At 42.1% G+C, this 15,225-nt stretch overlaps 1 protein-coding gene across 1 annotated transcript; it reads left to right on the plus strand.

The window, feature by feature from the left end:
• Positions 1–456: 456 nt before the first annotated feature.
• LOC139417569 (short transient receptor potential channel 4-associated protein-like) lies at positions 457–12,491 on the plus strand (the record flags this gene model as incomplete). Its single annotated transcript, XM_071166805.1, has 10 exons — positions 457–466; positions 2,044–2,177; positions 2,409–2,537; positions 3,233–3,291; positions 10,382–10,483; positions 10,585–10,668; positions 10,759–10,849; positions 10,955–11,095; positions 12,156–12,249; positions 12,424–12,491. Coding segments are annotated over exons 1-10 (912 nt in total), but the record flags the coding sequence as incomplete, so codon positions are not given.
• Positions 12,492–15,225: the final 2,734 nt, after the last annotated feature.

The raw sequence follows: 15,225 nt of genomic DNA on the forward strand, positions 1-15,225 counted from the left end.
AAATACAGGTGTGCCAATCTTGTAGCGTCATACCCAAGAAGACTCGAGGCTGTAACCGCTGCCAAAGGTGCTTCAGCAGAGTACTGAGTAAAGGGTCTAGATACTTATGCACATGTGATATTTCAGTTTTTAAACCTGTTTTTACTTTCATTATGGGGTATTGTATGTAAATGTAGAATAAGGCTGTAACGTAACAATGTGGAAAAAGTCAAGGGATCTGAATACTGAATGCACTATGTTTTAATTGAAATGTACGGCTTGCATCTTATCCGCTCATTCTTCCCTCGCCATAGTTTGTACATCTCAATTGTTATATTGCTCATATAGGTCTATCTTATTAATCATTTTAGGCAGTGTTGGAATTATTTCATTGTTTTGCTTACTTTGTGTATTATAATTAGCTCTTGTGCTTTTCTCCTCGAGGAGCGGATACTATATGTTGTTGGGCCTGTAACCATGTTTGCCAGTGACAGTCTCTTCCCATTCAAATATTTTTTTTCAACAAAGTTCAGTAATGACCCAAGTAATTACAGTTGACATTGCTAGGGTTGTTTTTATTTGCGCAGTGCGTTGGTATATTGTCTATAAAAGTGGGTCAACGTGATTGTATTTTCGTTCCTTTTGAGGCCTAATAAAATACTTAATGGTAGTCTTCAATGTTTTTGCATGGTTCAGAAGTCCAAACTCATGGTGGCATTCGCTATTGAAGGAGAATTGCGGTTCTCATCAACTTGCACAAATTCACATAAAGGAACTTAAACCTTAGCTTTTTTTACATGGCACATATTGCACTTTTACTTTCTTCTCCAACACTTTGTTTTTGCATTATTTAAACCAAATTGAACATGTTTCATTATTTGAGGCTACATAGATTTTATTGATGTATTATATTAAGTTAAAATAAGTGTTCATTCAGTATTCTTGTTGTCATTCTTACAAATATATATAAAAATCGGCCGATTTAATCAGTATCGGCTTTTTTTGGCCCTCCAATAATCGGTATCTGCGTTGAAAAAAATCATAATCAGTCAACCTCTAGTTTTGGGCGGTAAATCTCGGTAACCAAGTTCCCGCCATTCAATCCTAACGCACGTCATGCTCCAGTCATTTTAGGCATGGAAATGTATTACTTACACAGGCCGAGTGTCTGCGGATTTTCGCTCCTCCCTTGTAGTTGATTGATGAATTAACGTCACTAATTTGTACGGAACTTGCCTCACCTGGTTGTCTGGGTCTTATTTGAAAGGAAAAACCAAAAACCCGCAGACACTAGGCCCTCCATGGATTACAGTATAAAAGACTGTTCATCGTTTTAGTAATAAGGTTCAGTGTGAGACAGTATATAGGGCCCTATATAATCTGCAGGGTCACAGAATCCAGACATTATTTAATAATATTCTAAAAATGGATTTAAGTCAACTAAATGTATTGAACTTAGTTAATCATAAGACACAAACTAAATGCAATAGTTATTTGTATTTTCCTGCAACTTTCTGAAACGGTGAAGGAATGCCCCTGTGTGGGGTGCGCGTGCATGTCTACACTTTGTGTAGCTGTTAGCGATGATGCTAATGATAACCTTCTCCATTTAAATGTTAACTACAAAGTAACCTTTGCCTACCTGGTATATCATAATTATTTGCATCAATCCAGTGGCCAATTGTTTTCCAAACTCTGAAATCACATGACTGCTACGGAAACATTTCTAACCAAACAGTCTCTTGCTGGTAGCACTTATATTAAAGGGTAACTACTTCCAAAAATAGAATTGTATTATATTTTTCCCAGATCTTTCAGTGGTCTCTGGAATTGTTGTTGACTTAGAATATCCTTTTTAATTATTTTTTTATTTAATTAGGTGTGATTTTGAGACCCAACAACCTGAAAAAATAAGGAAAATTTGACACCTGGAAAAACAAAAGACAATGGAATTTGGGAAAAACGGAGTAAGGCAGAAAATAAAACTGATGGCATAGGGCCCTGTGTACAGTACCATATGTTGTCATAATCTCAGTTTGTTACGTACACTGTGCTCTTTCTCAGAGTCCTCAGACGAGAGTTCTCTGGCCACCAGCCCTCTCAGACACCGTCTGCCCCAGTCCGTGAAGATTGTTCATGAGATCATGTACAAGGTGGAGGTGCTCTGTGTGCTACTCATTGGCCGCCAGAGGAACCAGGTGAGAGCCAGGTATCTGGAGTTTACAAACAGTTGGTTTGGAAAAATGGGTTCAATTAGTAACTGAGATTGTAAAGTTTTTTTTAGCCACTGTGCTTCTGCAGTACTTGTTCTTTGGGGGTTTAGCCTGGGTATCTACAATGCACTTTTCAACTGCTGTTGTAAAAAGGGCATTATCAAATAAATGTGATTTGATTTGTAAACATATCGTGCCTTGTTGCCTTGTAAACAGGTTCACAAAATGCTGGCCGAGTTCAAACTGATTCCAGGACTTAACAACCTGTTTGACAAGCTGATCTGGAGAAAGCAAACATCTTCCCATGTCCTCCATGGCCAGAACCAAAACTGTGACTGCAGCCCGGTAAGAACACCCCTCCGCTCTGGGACTGGGTCAATGGGCACGTTCACACTGCACCTTAGGCCAGGGTTAAGAGCAGGGTTAGCGCCGACTTTTCAGTGTTAGCACCAGAAACTCGGTACCAAAATAGCCAATGTGAAAAGCATCACTTTCACTTAATTTACATATGCCTGTAATGCATTCTGCACGTTAATTCAATTCATAATATTGAATCCTTCCATCTGAGGATAAAAAAGCTACAAACTCTACAGCTGGAAGGGCAGCAAACGCTCCATTTTCATAGCTTTTCTATTGACATTTAATTGCATATATCCATGAAGATGATATTGTTGCATGATTTCGCCTGGAACAGGCATAGCGATGAGATCGAATTTTAAAAGTTTTTTTTTTAAATTCCGATGTCGGACAGGCAGACAAGCAAGGTTTATACAAACCATCACTGTTGGAATTCAAATGCTAGACCAGAATCAAGAGGAAATAAATGTTACTAAATGTCTTATTCCTTATAACATTTGGTTGTTTGTCCGTTAGCCCAGTGCTTTGGAATACAAGTGTGAATCTTTAGCCCAGGGTTAACAAATTACTGTGTGAACATAGGAAAAGCTAGCCTGGGGCTAAGATGCAGTGTGAAAGGGCCTAATGTGTCAATGGCACTGTAGCACTAATCACTGCTATTGATCATCGTCTCTCACACACAGGAGATCTCCTTTAAAATCCAGTTTATACGATTACTCCAGAACTTCAGCAACCATCATGAGTGAGTACATTAGACGAGAGCTGTGTTCGAATACCCATACTAACATACTGTATACAGCATACTATTAGTTCACGTACAAGAGCTTCGCCTGTCTACCGGAAGTTGATGCTGTTGCTATGCAACCTCTTGCTAGCTTGTTAGCATAACAAATGACTAGCTAAACATTTTACGATTCCGGGTGTGTTCGTAAATTCTAACAGGAGTGCCTGGGTGTGGTCTGAGCGTTCGTACATTCGGAGTGTTCAGAGCGCACACTGGACGCTCTGGCCGGAGGAGTAGGGTTGATCCGAGCGCTCTGGCCTCACAACGGCAGTGAAGCTGGTTAACGTTGGTTAGCTTGCTAGCTACTTCCAGACACAAATGAGAGAACACCTCACACTGACCATTTTACTTGTCCTAGCAGAGTTTGTTAGGCAATTATGTTATCCAGAGCGTTGGTGACTTTAACTGCTGCTGGCAACAATTGCGCTTTTTGCCGACGTTCGGAAATTGATCCGAGTGCTCTGAAATCGGCGTAGATAGCCAGAATTAACAAAGTCCATTGAATCGCACAACTATACCACTTAGCTAAGAATTGTGAATAATCAAGTCAATAAACGTTGAGTAGTTAATATACTGCCTGGCAGGTTCGATGTATTAGTCGCTAACTAACGTTAGGTAACATACCGGTAAAGTACCTACTGCTGTAATACTATGTAAGGATAGCGTAGCTAACAAATTGTCAGCCAACATAACGTGTAATGTAACTTATTTGAAAAGTCATTACTTTATTACATTGCTCAACATGTTCTTAACATGTATTATTAGTTCAAGCAATGAATTTATATCCGCTATCTAGTCACACTTCGGCACCACATTTTCGGCCATTTTCTTCAAATCTGAAAAATGAGGAAGCCATGCCCATTTTCTGAAGAATTGCATTATGGTCCCTAAAAGCATGGAAATAGTGTCCACTGAACGTATACTTCACTTCGTATTTTGTCGCATTTAGTACGCCACCAGGTAACTTTTGGCATACTAACTATATCCATACTATGACCAATAAGCATACTATTTACTCTAGTCAACTCCCAAATAGTACGGTTAGTATAAGTATTCAAACACAACTTAGGTGTATGAAAGAAACTATATTGCTGGGGAAGTTAACACATCGCCTGATATACACGATGAAAGTCCTGCCTACTTCCTGACTCATATTGTTAGTGTTCAAATACTGGAGAGTTGAGACCAAATCACGGACGCTGGACAGAGTGGATTTCAGTTGTAACGAAAGACAGTTTTAATGAGTCAGAGATATCTTGTCCCGCCGTTTTACGTGCACGGACCTAGTTCACATAACTCGGCAAGGAGCCAGGTGAAAAAGAGGCCTATACAATGGTTACATACATTTTTATACATAGAATAAAGTAGGTGGAGTCTTGTCGTTTCGGTCTTCTTGACTGGTCGGAGGGTTGGAGGCGGGCCTTGCTCTAGCCAGAGCGGGCCCCATTGGTGCACAGCAAAAGTTCTTTGCTCTTGGGACCGGCCAGTTAGAGGGAGATGAGATGTGTGTTTATATAAGGAAGAGGGGGTCAGTCTTATGGCTGGGTGTATGTGTTCTTATGACGGAATGTCTTTGTTTATATGAGCTATGTGTATGAATATTTATATAACAAATCCCCCTCTTCACGTCTATTAGACGTGAAAACTATAGCATAAAGGTGGCGGTTGCAATCGTGGGTATACATAAGGTGGTGCTCCTAACCTTGTCTGGTTTGCATGGTGGGTCTGTAGGTGTAGTGCTACGTTTGGGACGGGAGTGATTGGAGGGAGTGATATCAGGAAAGGAGTTAGGGACATGTGTAGGGGTTGGTGTATGTGATGTGGCAGGGTGAAATAGTTGTTCAATTAACCATGTGAAAGTCCTAGGGTTACTCCAAATATCAGTAGGAATATCACAAATAAGGGACCAGATATCCCCAGCCTCACCCAGAGAGGGAGAAATTTCCCTCTAACTGGGCGAGGTTCCCATCTCAGGGGAGGCGGAGTTTGATGCCGCATCACCTGAGGAAGGAGTGTCTTCATTTGGAATCGAATTTAGGCCGCTCAAATCAGCTCTGACTTCAGTCAGTGTTCTAGAAGGAATTGGGGCTGGGGTGCAATGTGTAAGGCGGTGTCAAGGTGTGCCTGATTTACCTTTGACCTGGACTGAGTGTGAAGTAACCTCCTTCACTTCGTACGGTCCAGTCCACCTGGGTTCCAGCCACTTTCTCTTGTGGACTGTAACCCTCACCCCGTCACCAACCTTTACCTTCAGTAGTGGCGTGTCCCCCGGCAGCTCCCCCTCCTGGACCTTGTGAACCTGGGTAGAGAGTGCTGCAGAGAGAACCGTCAGTTTTTTCACATAATTAGACATTACAATTTGTTGTTCATCAAGGGCGGGCATATGACCTCCCTCCCTTGGTGGACCATGCATGACTCTACCAGTCATTATCCCAAAGCTATCTTAGCTTTTGGTTTGACGTTCCACCAGATTTTGGGATTGGGGCCTGTACACAGATCCAAATCTGTGGGTTATGCCAAATCTTTCTTCCACCTGTCTCAGGTGTTTGTTAAATGTGAGCCATTTGTCAAATTTGATTTGTCTTGGGATGCCATACCTGGGTATTAGTTTGGTTTGTAGCCACTTAAAGACTGACCTAGCATCCTCCCCTTTTGTTAGTATTGCCTCTACCCATTTGGAGAACCTATCTACTATGACTAGGAGATAGAGTTTGCCTTTAGATAAATTTTCGGGGCCCATGTCGGTGTAGTCTATCCTAATATCCTGAAAACATGCATTAGGTATTACGTATGAGCCCATTGGTGTTTGATATGGTTTCTTTGGGTTGTGTCTGTCACAACCATTGCATTCGTCACAAAATAAATCATCGTCATAAAATAAGTCAGTCATATTTTTTATGTGAGGGTGCCACCAGATGTGCCAGATTTTGGAGGGTCTTTAGTTTGCCTTCGTGTGTGGGGCCATGTGTTTCTCATAAAAGTTCTGGGTCCATCAGTGTGGCCTGCTTCATGGGCATGGGCTGAGTCTGTATAGATATCCAGTCTTTCCTTTTCCTCTGATGAGGACCTGCGTCAATCCGATGATTTCAGCTAATTTGGCCGATGCTGGTTGAGGGATGATGGCTGATTGAAGGGTGCCATCACGAGGTGAGCTGTTTTTTCAATAGCTTTTGCTACTGCAGCAACGTATCTGGAGCATGTTGACTGTCCTACCTCAATGTGGTCAAGTTTGAAGAGTAGTACATCAAGACCCTTCTCTCCCCCTCTTGTTTCTGGAATAGGACGGATGAGGTGAATCCTTCCCTTCCAGAAACATCCAAATGGAACTTGTTCTTGTAGTCAGGTGCAGTCAGAGCTGCTGCCGCTGATAGATCCGTTTTCAGGAGTGCTATGGCTGTTGATGCTTCAGCCGTCCAGGCCAGGGGTGCATGGAGGTTCCTTGATCGTAGGATGACCGGTGCTGCCACCCCCTCTGGGCCACACCCAATGGTACAACACCTGATAGGTGGGGTCAGGTGCATCATGTCTTCGTCCCAGTCTGCAGTGTAGAGGCAGTCATCAGTTTCTGTTGCATTGAGTGTGCAATGGATCTCAGCTTGGGGAGTCTTATATGGGTGCAGAGTGTAGATTTGAGCTTTCAGTTGGTTGAACTTAAACAGGATGTGAGGGGTGGCAGGCCCTGTGGGTAGGCATTTTAGCCAGTACACTTCTTGGGCTTCAGACAGTGTGGTCATCGGCAGGAGTGGCATCCTCATCATTCTTACTGGGTGATCAGGTGTTGAAGTGGGAGGGTTGGTTGTAATCTTGCTGCTCCTGCTGCATGTGTCTAGGAGAGGGTCCTCTTCCTCTTCCTGGTGCCCCTCCACGTCCTCTTCCTCTTTCTCTCCATTGCTGTTGCTGCGGGGAGAGTGGTTTCGTGCAATATCTGGCATAGTGACCGGGAATTCCGCAGTTATACCACTGGTAGTTTCCCCCTCTGTATGGTCCAGTGTAGGGGCCTCGTTGAGCCCGTTGCTGTTGCAGGATATACCGCCGTGGGGGAGGGTAATGGGGTGGTGGGGCTGCCTGCTGTTGGATCATCTGAGAGACAGTCTGTGCCACGATCTGAGTGTTATCTGGCTGCTCCCCTTGGTCTTGAGTTTCTACTGCAATCATTTGTTTGGGCGTGATGGCTGCAGACATTTTATCTAAGTCGTCTGATAATGTGTATAATGCGTTATTTAGGTATATTCAATCCTTACTATGTGGTGTTTATTTCTATCGTTGTATGCTTAGCCTGTCCCTGGTCGAGACAAAGGGGGTTATCAGTATGTGACGCCCGCCACGTGTGTATTTCACCGGCATTTTATTTGAATTTGTTCAGCGATTCGTTTAGGTATTTTCTATAAATGATTCTGCGATTTCCTTTTGGAACAATATATCAGTGAATATATGCGGTTCTATAACAATTTTCAGAGTAATTCTAGCTCTTTAGGAAATATAGATAGAATTTCTAGACAACTAAGAGTTGTTCAGTGAATTATTTAAATACTTTCTGTAAACAATTCAGTAAATTCCTTTATGAACTTATATCAGTAAATTCGAGCGATTCTATAGCAATTGTCAGAATAATTCTATATATTTAGGAAATATGGATAGAATAGAAAAACCCCAAAATCAGTGTGTAGCTTTTGGCGTCTGTAAAACAAAGTCTGTACTAAGCTCGGCGGCTTATATAAATACTTTCTAGAAACAATTCAGTAAGTTCCTTTATGAACTTATATCAGTAAATTCCAGCGATTCTATAGCAATTGTCAGAATAATTTTAAACTTTAGGCAATATCAACAGGAATGAAAAAAAAAAAAAACGAAAATCAGTATTCCAGCCCGGCTGCTGTCAAAGTTGCACGGCCATTCGATACTAAGGTGGCTTTGTCTTTCAGCACGTGTGCCTAATAGCCCAGTTACGTATCCCAACCTACTCCGCGACAAACGTTTCTTTCAATTTAATTTCCCCCATCTCCAAATCATGGAATGTCAACTCTGGTTCATATTATGTTTATTGTTTGATGTGCAATAGCCACATCATTCCCGATCTCTGTCTTGTGGAACGCCAAACTTACATATCCTGTATCTACTCGACTACACCTCTAACATAACCAATTAAACAGTTTACAACTCATTCAATAGGATCTTTTACATGCAGATTCAGTCGATCTATTAATTAACTAAATCTCTAAACACAACCAATTAAACAGTTTAGAACTTATTCAATAGGAACTTTTACGTGCATACTACACTTCTAAACAAAACCAATTAAACAGTAAGCACTTATTTAATAGGAACTTTTACATGCTTTTACATACTACACTTCTAATAATAGGCCAATTGATAAAAAATAAAAATACAAATAAAAAATAAAAACGAGCAAAACAAGATCTCCCCGATCAATGTCTTAGGTTCTTATGTAAAAAATTTGGGCACCGATTCATACTCACGCCCAGTACTTTCTGATCAAAATTTGGTTTAGGCTATAATACAATATGCAGATTTCGATATAACGGGCTCTGCTCACCTTTATATAGAGCGCTCCGATCAGATTTCCTGAGGCAAGATGAATGGCTGGGGAAGTCACTCTTCCGTCTGATTTTTTAGCCGTGATCAGTCTCGTCCTCTCACACTAACTTATAATAGATCGAATTCAAGAACAACCAAACTCTGCTACCAATTCTGTTAGTGTTCAAATACTGGAGAGTTGAGACCAAATCACGGACGCTGGACAGAGTGGATTTCAGTTGTAACGAAAGACAGTTTTAATGAGTCAGAGATATCTTGTCCCGCCGTTTTACGTGCACGGACCTAGTTCACATAACTCGGCAAGGAGCCAGGTGAAAAAGAGGCCTATACAATGGTTACATACATTTTTATACATAGAATAAAGTAGGTGGAGTCTTGTCGTTTCGGTCTTCTTGACTGGTCGGAGGGTTGGAGGCGGGCCTTGCTCTAGCCAGAGCGGGCCCCATTGGTGCACAGCAAAAGTTCTTTGCTCTTGGGACCGGCCAGTTAGAGGGAGATGAGATGTGTGTTTATATAAGGAAGAGGGGGTCAGTCTTATGGCTGGGTGTATGTGTTCTTATGACGGAATGTCTTTGTTTATATGAGCTATGTGTATGAATATTTATATAACAATATCACATACTGTTTTTGAAAGGACTTCAAGATTATATCTTCAAATTCATGAAAACGCTGTCAGATAAGATATACACTGAGTGTACATAACATTAGGACCACCTGCTCGTTCCATGACTGACTGACCAGGTGAAAGCTATGATCCCTTATTGATGTTAAATCAATTTCAATCAGTGTAGCTGAAGGGGAGGAGACAGGTTAAAGAAGGATTTTTAAGCCTTGAGACATGGATTGAGTATGTGTGCCATTCAAAGGGTGAATGAGCAAGACAAAATATTTTAGCGTCTTTGAACAGAGTATGGTGATCGGTTTGAGTGTGTCAAGAACTGCAACGCTGCTGGATTTTTCACGTACAACAGTTTCCCGTGTCTATTAAGAATGGTCCACCACCAGCCGACTTGACACAACTGTGGGAAGCATTTGACGTCAACATGGGCCAGCCTCCCTGTGGAACTGTTTTGACACCTTGTAGATCATGCCCCAATTAATTTAAGCTGTTAGGAACAACTAGGAAGTTGTTTAGAATCTTTTGTACATTCAGTGTATGTAAAAAAGGGATAGGCAACTCCAGTCCTCGGGGGGCCAGAGTGGTGTCAAGCTTTTTTCCCATAGCATACACAACTGATTTAAACTATTTTCATTCTAAAAAAGATCATGATTAGTTGATTATTGGAGTGAGGTGTGTTAGCTGGGGCTTGGGCGAAAGTGTGACACCAATCAGGCCCCGATAGGACTTGCCCATCCCTGATAAAATTATATTCTTATTCATGGATTCATTTACTTTCTTTCAATTACATTTTTTCGTAAGACATTGGGAATGGAGTTTGGTACCATCTCAGTGAATCTGCCATTCGGGTCATGTCTGATCTTTCCTCCTCAGGAACAAGTATCTCCTCCTGAACGCTCAGGAGCTGAATGAACTCAGTGCCATCTCTCTGAAAGCCAGCATCCCTGAGGTGGAGGCTTTTGTCAACACGGACAGGTAGGGCGCATAGTTAGGCTGACGCACAGGGATGGAGGACATTTTGTTCTGAATTTGACAAAATCCCCCATTTTGCATTCTTTTTTTGCTCTACTATATAGAAATATAATCTGTGATGGTAAAAAGGGCCTCCTGACACTGCTACTTTCAGTCATGAAGAAAGAACCGGCTGAATCCTCATTGAGGTGAGTGCGTGTGTTTACTCCAGGAGTTAATGAGTGAAACATCATGCCACAGGTATAGAAAGAGGGAGAAACCCCAGTCTCTGTCTGTAGGTTCTGGCAGGCGGGGGCAGTGGAGAGCTTCCTTAGAGGGGCCACCACCTACGCTGACCAGGTGTTCCTGCTCAAGAGAGGCCTGCTGGAGGTATAGAGGCTGTTGCCAAGCCAGTGAGGGGACACACCTATGATATAACAGCTTTCTAGTATTCATTTAAAACCTCCCAATAATCCCTCTACTCTGTCCCTCCAGCACATTCTGTTCAGCATCATAGACAGTGGCTGTAAATCCAGGGACGTGCTGCAGAGCTACTTTGACCTGCTGGGGGAACTCATGAAGTTCAACATTGATGCCTTCAAGAAGTTCAACAAATACGTCAACACCGAGGAGAAGGTAGGTCAGTGGACAGGGCAAGAGGGGTTAGGGTCAAGACTTCAAACCACTGAGAAGCAAGGAGAGTATATATAAATAGATGGTCAGTCCGGGGCAATTCCATGGTAAGGGTCATGCTGTGACAGATTTTTCTATTTAAAATGTACACTGCCGTTCAAAAGTTTGGAGTCACTTGGAAATGTCCTTAAAATAATATGAAATTGATCAGTAATACAATGTAGACATGATTAATGTTGTAAATGACTATTGTGGCTGGAAATGGCAGATGTTTTATGGAATATCTACATATAGGCGTACAGAGGTCCATTATCAGCAACCATCACTCCTGTGTTCCAATGGCACGTTGTGTTAGGTAATCCAAGTTTATCATTTTAAAAGGCTAATTGATCATTACAAAACCCTTGTGCAGTTATGTTAGCACAGCTGAAAACTTGTGCTGATAAAGAAGCAATAAAACGGGCCTTTAGACTAGTTGAGTATCTGGAGCATCAGCATTTGTGGGTTCGATTACAGGCTCAAAATGGCCAGAAACAAAACCCTTTCTTCTGAAACTCGTCAGTCTATTCTTGTTCTGAGAAATGAAGGCTCTTCCATGTGAAAAATTGCCTGGCTCTAACCAGAATAGAAAGCGTGGGAGGCCCCGGTGCACAACTGAGCGAGAGGACAAGTACATTAGAGTGTAGTTTGAGAAACAGATGCAAGTCCTCAACTGGCAGCTTCATTAAATAGTACCCGCAAAACACCAGTCTCAACGTCAACAGTGAAGAGACGACCCCGGGATGCTTTCAAAAACAAGGACATTTCTAAGTGACCCCAAACTTTTGAACGGTAGTGTATGTCAAACAAAAAAACAATGATTGCAAAGTTAAACAGACCATACAACTCGATGCGCAATGACTACTTTTAACAATTTCCACAGAAAATGTTAAAACACTTGAACAGTGCAGATGCAAATGACCCATCTGCACTGGAACTGCCCTCAGTTAAAACCTTATCCCTTCCGATGGACAACCTTCAAGTCCTGTTACATGTTTGGTTTAATTTCTGCTTCCTGTGTTAGTTCCAGACGTTTATGACCCAGATCAACAGCTCTCTGGTGGACTCCAACATGCTGGTGCGCTGTATCATCCTGTCCCTGGATCGCTTTGTGAGTGGTAGGTCCATAGAAATAGACTGAGGCCTTCTGGTTAACACACGTTTGTGGCTGCTTTGTTGGTGGCTTTATGGTAGTGAAATATGGCTGCTCTTGGTCATTTATACTCTCGGTAGTCTTAGTTACCCTCCTCTGACTCCTCCATGTTTCTCTCCCATCCCCCTCTGTGCTGTAGTTGTGGAGGTGCAGTCTGCTGTCCTACATGGCCCGCGTGGAGAACAGACAGGCCTTCCTCTTCAGGCTCATCAACGTCATCAATGTGCAGATACTCACCCAGGCAAAAGGAGATCCTCTGCTCTGTTGACCGTTTCACTGTAATACTGATGGCATCCTGCTAGCTAATATAGACTTTAAATTCCTGTATTTGTTTCTCATATTCAGACATGTACACTTGTCTTCATGTGCATAATCGTCTAACTGTGATCCTGCCTGTTTGATGGTGGCTGAACTTAATGTTAGGAGAATGTGAGCTGTCTGAACACCAGCCTGGTGGTGTTGATGCTGGCCAGGAGGCGGGAAAAACTGGCCTTCTGTCTCAACGCCCTGAGGGAGGAGGAGTACGCTGAGAAATACCCCGGCTGCCTGCTCAACAACTTACACAACCTGCTGTGCTTCTAGCAGCGCCACTACCTCAACAAGGACAAGGACAGCACCTGTCTGGAGAACGTGAGTGTCCTCGACAATGCACACACACACCCCGTTGTTACTTTTAATGCTGTCTACTCTGTATTGCTTGCTATGGTGGTACTTCTGTATTGGGTCACCTGTACATTGGACCATTCTCCATCCTATTTGGTTTACAAGGGAACTTATGCCACTGTTGTATCTCTCCTATTCTCTATCAGAGTTCCTGTATATCATTTACCTACTGGAAGGAGACTGTGTCGGTTCTGTTGGACTCAGACCCGACTTCACTATGTGCCTTAGCCAGCTACATCGAGGCTTACATGGATCTGGTTCAAAGACTTTCTGGAAGTTTAATGCTTCTGGATGGATGGATAGAGAAGAGAGGAGAGTCAATGTCTCCATTCACCTACAAACTGAACAGATCTGAGCTCTCACTCCTCCACATCCTTAGGTCTACAAAATGACCGTGTGCATAGTTTTGGGCTTGTGTGTGTGTTAGGTGTAGGAGTGGATACTTGTGTTGTGTGTGTGTGTGGAGCCGTGTTGGGGTGTATAACATGCCGGAATTGGAGTTTCCATGTAGCTGTGGAGGAGAAACAGTCAGCCAATCGGCAGCCCCAGAGGACTGAGGTTCCTTCAGCCTTTCACTCTTAGTATGGATAGGATCTCTCCTACCTTCTGGTTAAAAAAACAAACCCCACACCCACTTCATAGTGTCGCCAAAATGTACATGGTGATTACATTGGCAGATTGTGCATAGTAGTTACAACTGGTATACCGTTTTGTGGCACAATTTCAGAGATTCGCAAATTGTCTAGTGTCATAGTTCTACAGTAAGGAAAGGTTATAACTATCCATTTGAGTTTGTATGCCAATGTAATGCATGTAATTACATTTTGATGTGCAGTCACACGAACATGATGTGTAAGTACACTGACTGAAAGAAATGCATTACCATACCAGTATGTTAATGTTTTAGGGACATTGAGACCTAGATTCAATCAGATCAAGTGTTAACCGGTGATGGCTGATGTTTCTTTGGGAGGTGTAACTGTGTTGAAGCTGTCAAATTGGTGCTCTTGCGATCCTTGTGTTGGGGAATAATCAGAATTAGTTGGTAACATAGGTAAGATGTTTTATATTCATCATATGTTTGTAAGTTACTTCTCATCAGAATGTTGTTTTTGTATAATACTGTGGCGGGGTTTGCAGTCATCTGTTCTATGTCAAGACTAAGTTACTTGGGCCGGGGAGAGGTCAAGCGTGTATCTCTTGGCTCCACAATGTCTGTGTGCCAGTCAGTGTGTCTCTGTGATCTTGTCAAGATCGGATGGATTTGATATATGCCTGTTGATATGGAGGATTGGTTTATGGTTCTGAGTTTGAGAAAATAACATAGTTTAGGAGACAAAGCTGAACGATAAATTATGCCTATGCTGTCTGGCTATGTGTGTGTCTTTGCTATAAAGGATCTCAGTTACAATGTGTAAGGGACTCTCAGAGAATTAATTGATAGACACTGAATTGATCTGAGAGTCACAGGGTTGTGATAGAGCTCATATAATTAAAGATGGACTTTTGTGATAACTAACTCTGACTTGTGTGTGGTTTGCTCTCATGATTTGGTAAATAGAGGAAATTTCCACGACACTTGTCACAAAGCCACAGCGTCCCACTTGCTTTAATGTTCAGAACAAGAACGTGTAGGCTATATAGAAATAATGACGCTAACATTGAAAATCATTCACCAAAATTAGGATGTCTATCTGCTTAATGGAGGTGTAGATTACATTCCAGTGCTCAAACTTAAACAAGGCTGTGTGGGACTCCGTGCAGCCAATGGCAATGTCCGCTTTAGGTATAATGTCTGGAGCCGCTTGTGGATTTGACAGCTCTTAACGCAGTTCCACTGACCAGAAAACAACCACTGTGGATCTAATTTAATAGAGTCCTTAATAGAAGACCAATATTTCAGGGACAAGCAATAGTTTTATTTTGTTCTAAAAATAGTATATTTAAAGAAATCCATCATAACATGATCCCTGTAAATGACAAAGGATTTAGGACGAGGTGGACACAAGGCTCAGGACTCACCAGATGAATCAATTAGTTATGTCCAACACACACTGGCATCCTTAGTAACGTTAGGAAAGGTGCTATACTTACAGCATGAGGCTCCTAAACGTTGTGTCCATTCTCAGGATGTGTGGGTCTGTATGTGACACTGGGCCCACCAGGGTTTTTTCTGCATAGAAAAGTCTTGGGCTGACCAAACAGTATAAATATTTTTACATTCAGGATGGTGAAATGTTTTCAGTGTAAACTTAAAACAATTAAAAAGCAGAAAGTA

This window comes from Oncorhynchus clarkii, chromosome 9, assembly GCF_045791955.1.
Source record: "Oncorhynchus clarkii lewisi isolate Uvic-CL-2024 chromosome 9, UVic_Ocla_1.0, whole genome shotgun sequence".
Lineage (NCBI taxonomy): Eukaryota > Metazoa > Chordata > Actinopteri > Salmoniformes > Salmonidae > Oncorhynchus > Oncorhynchus clarkii.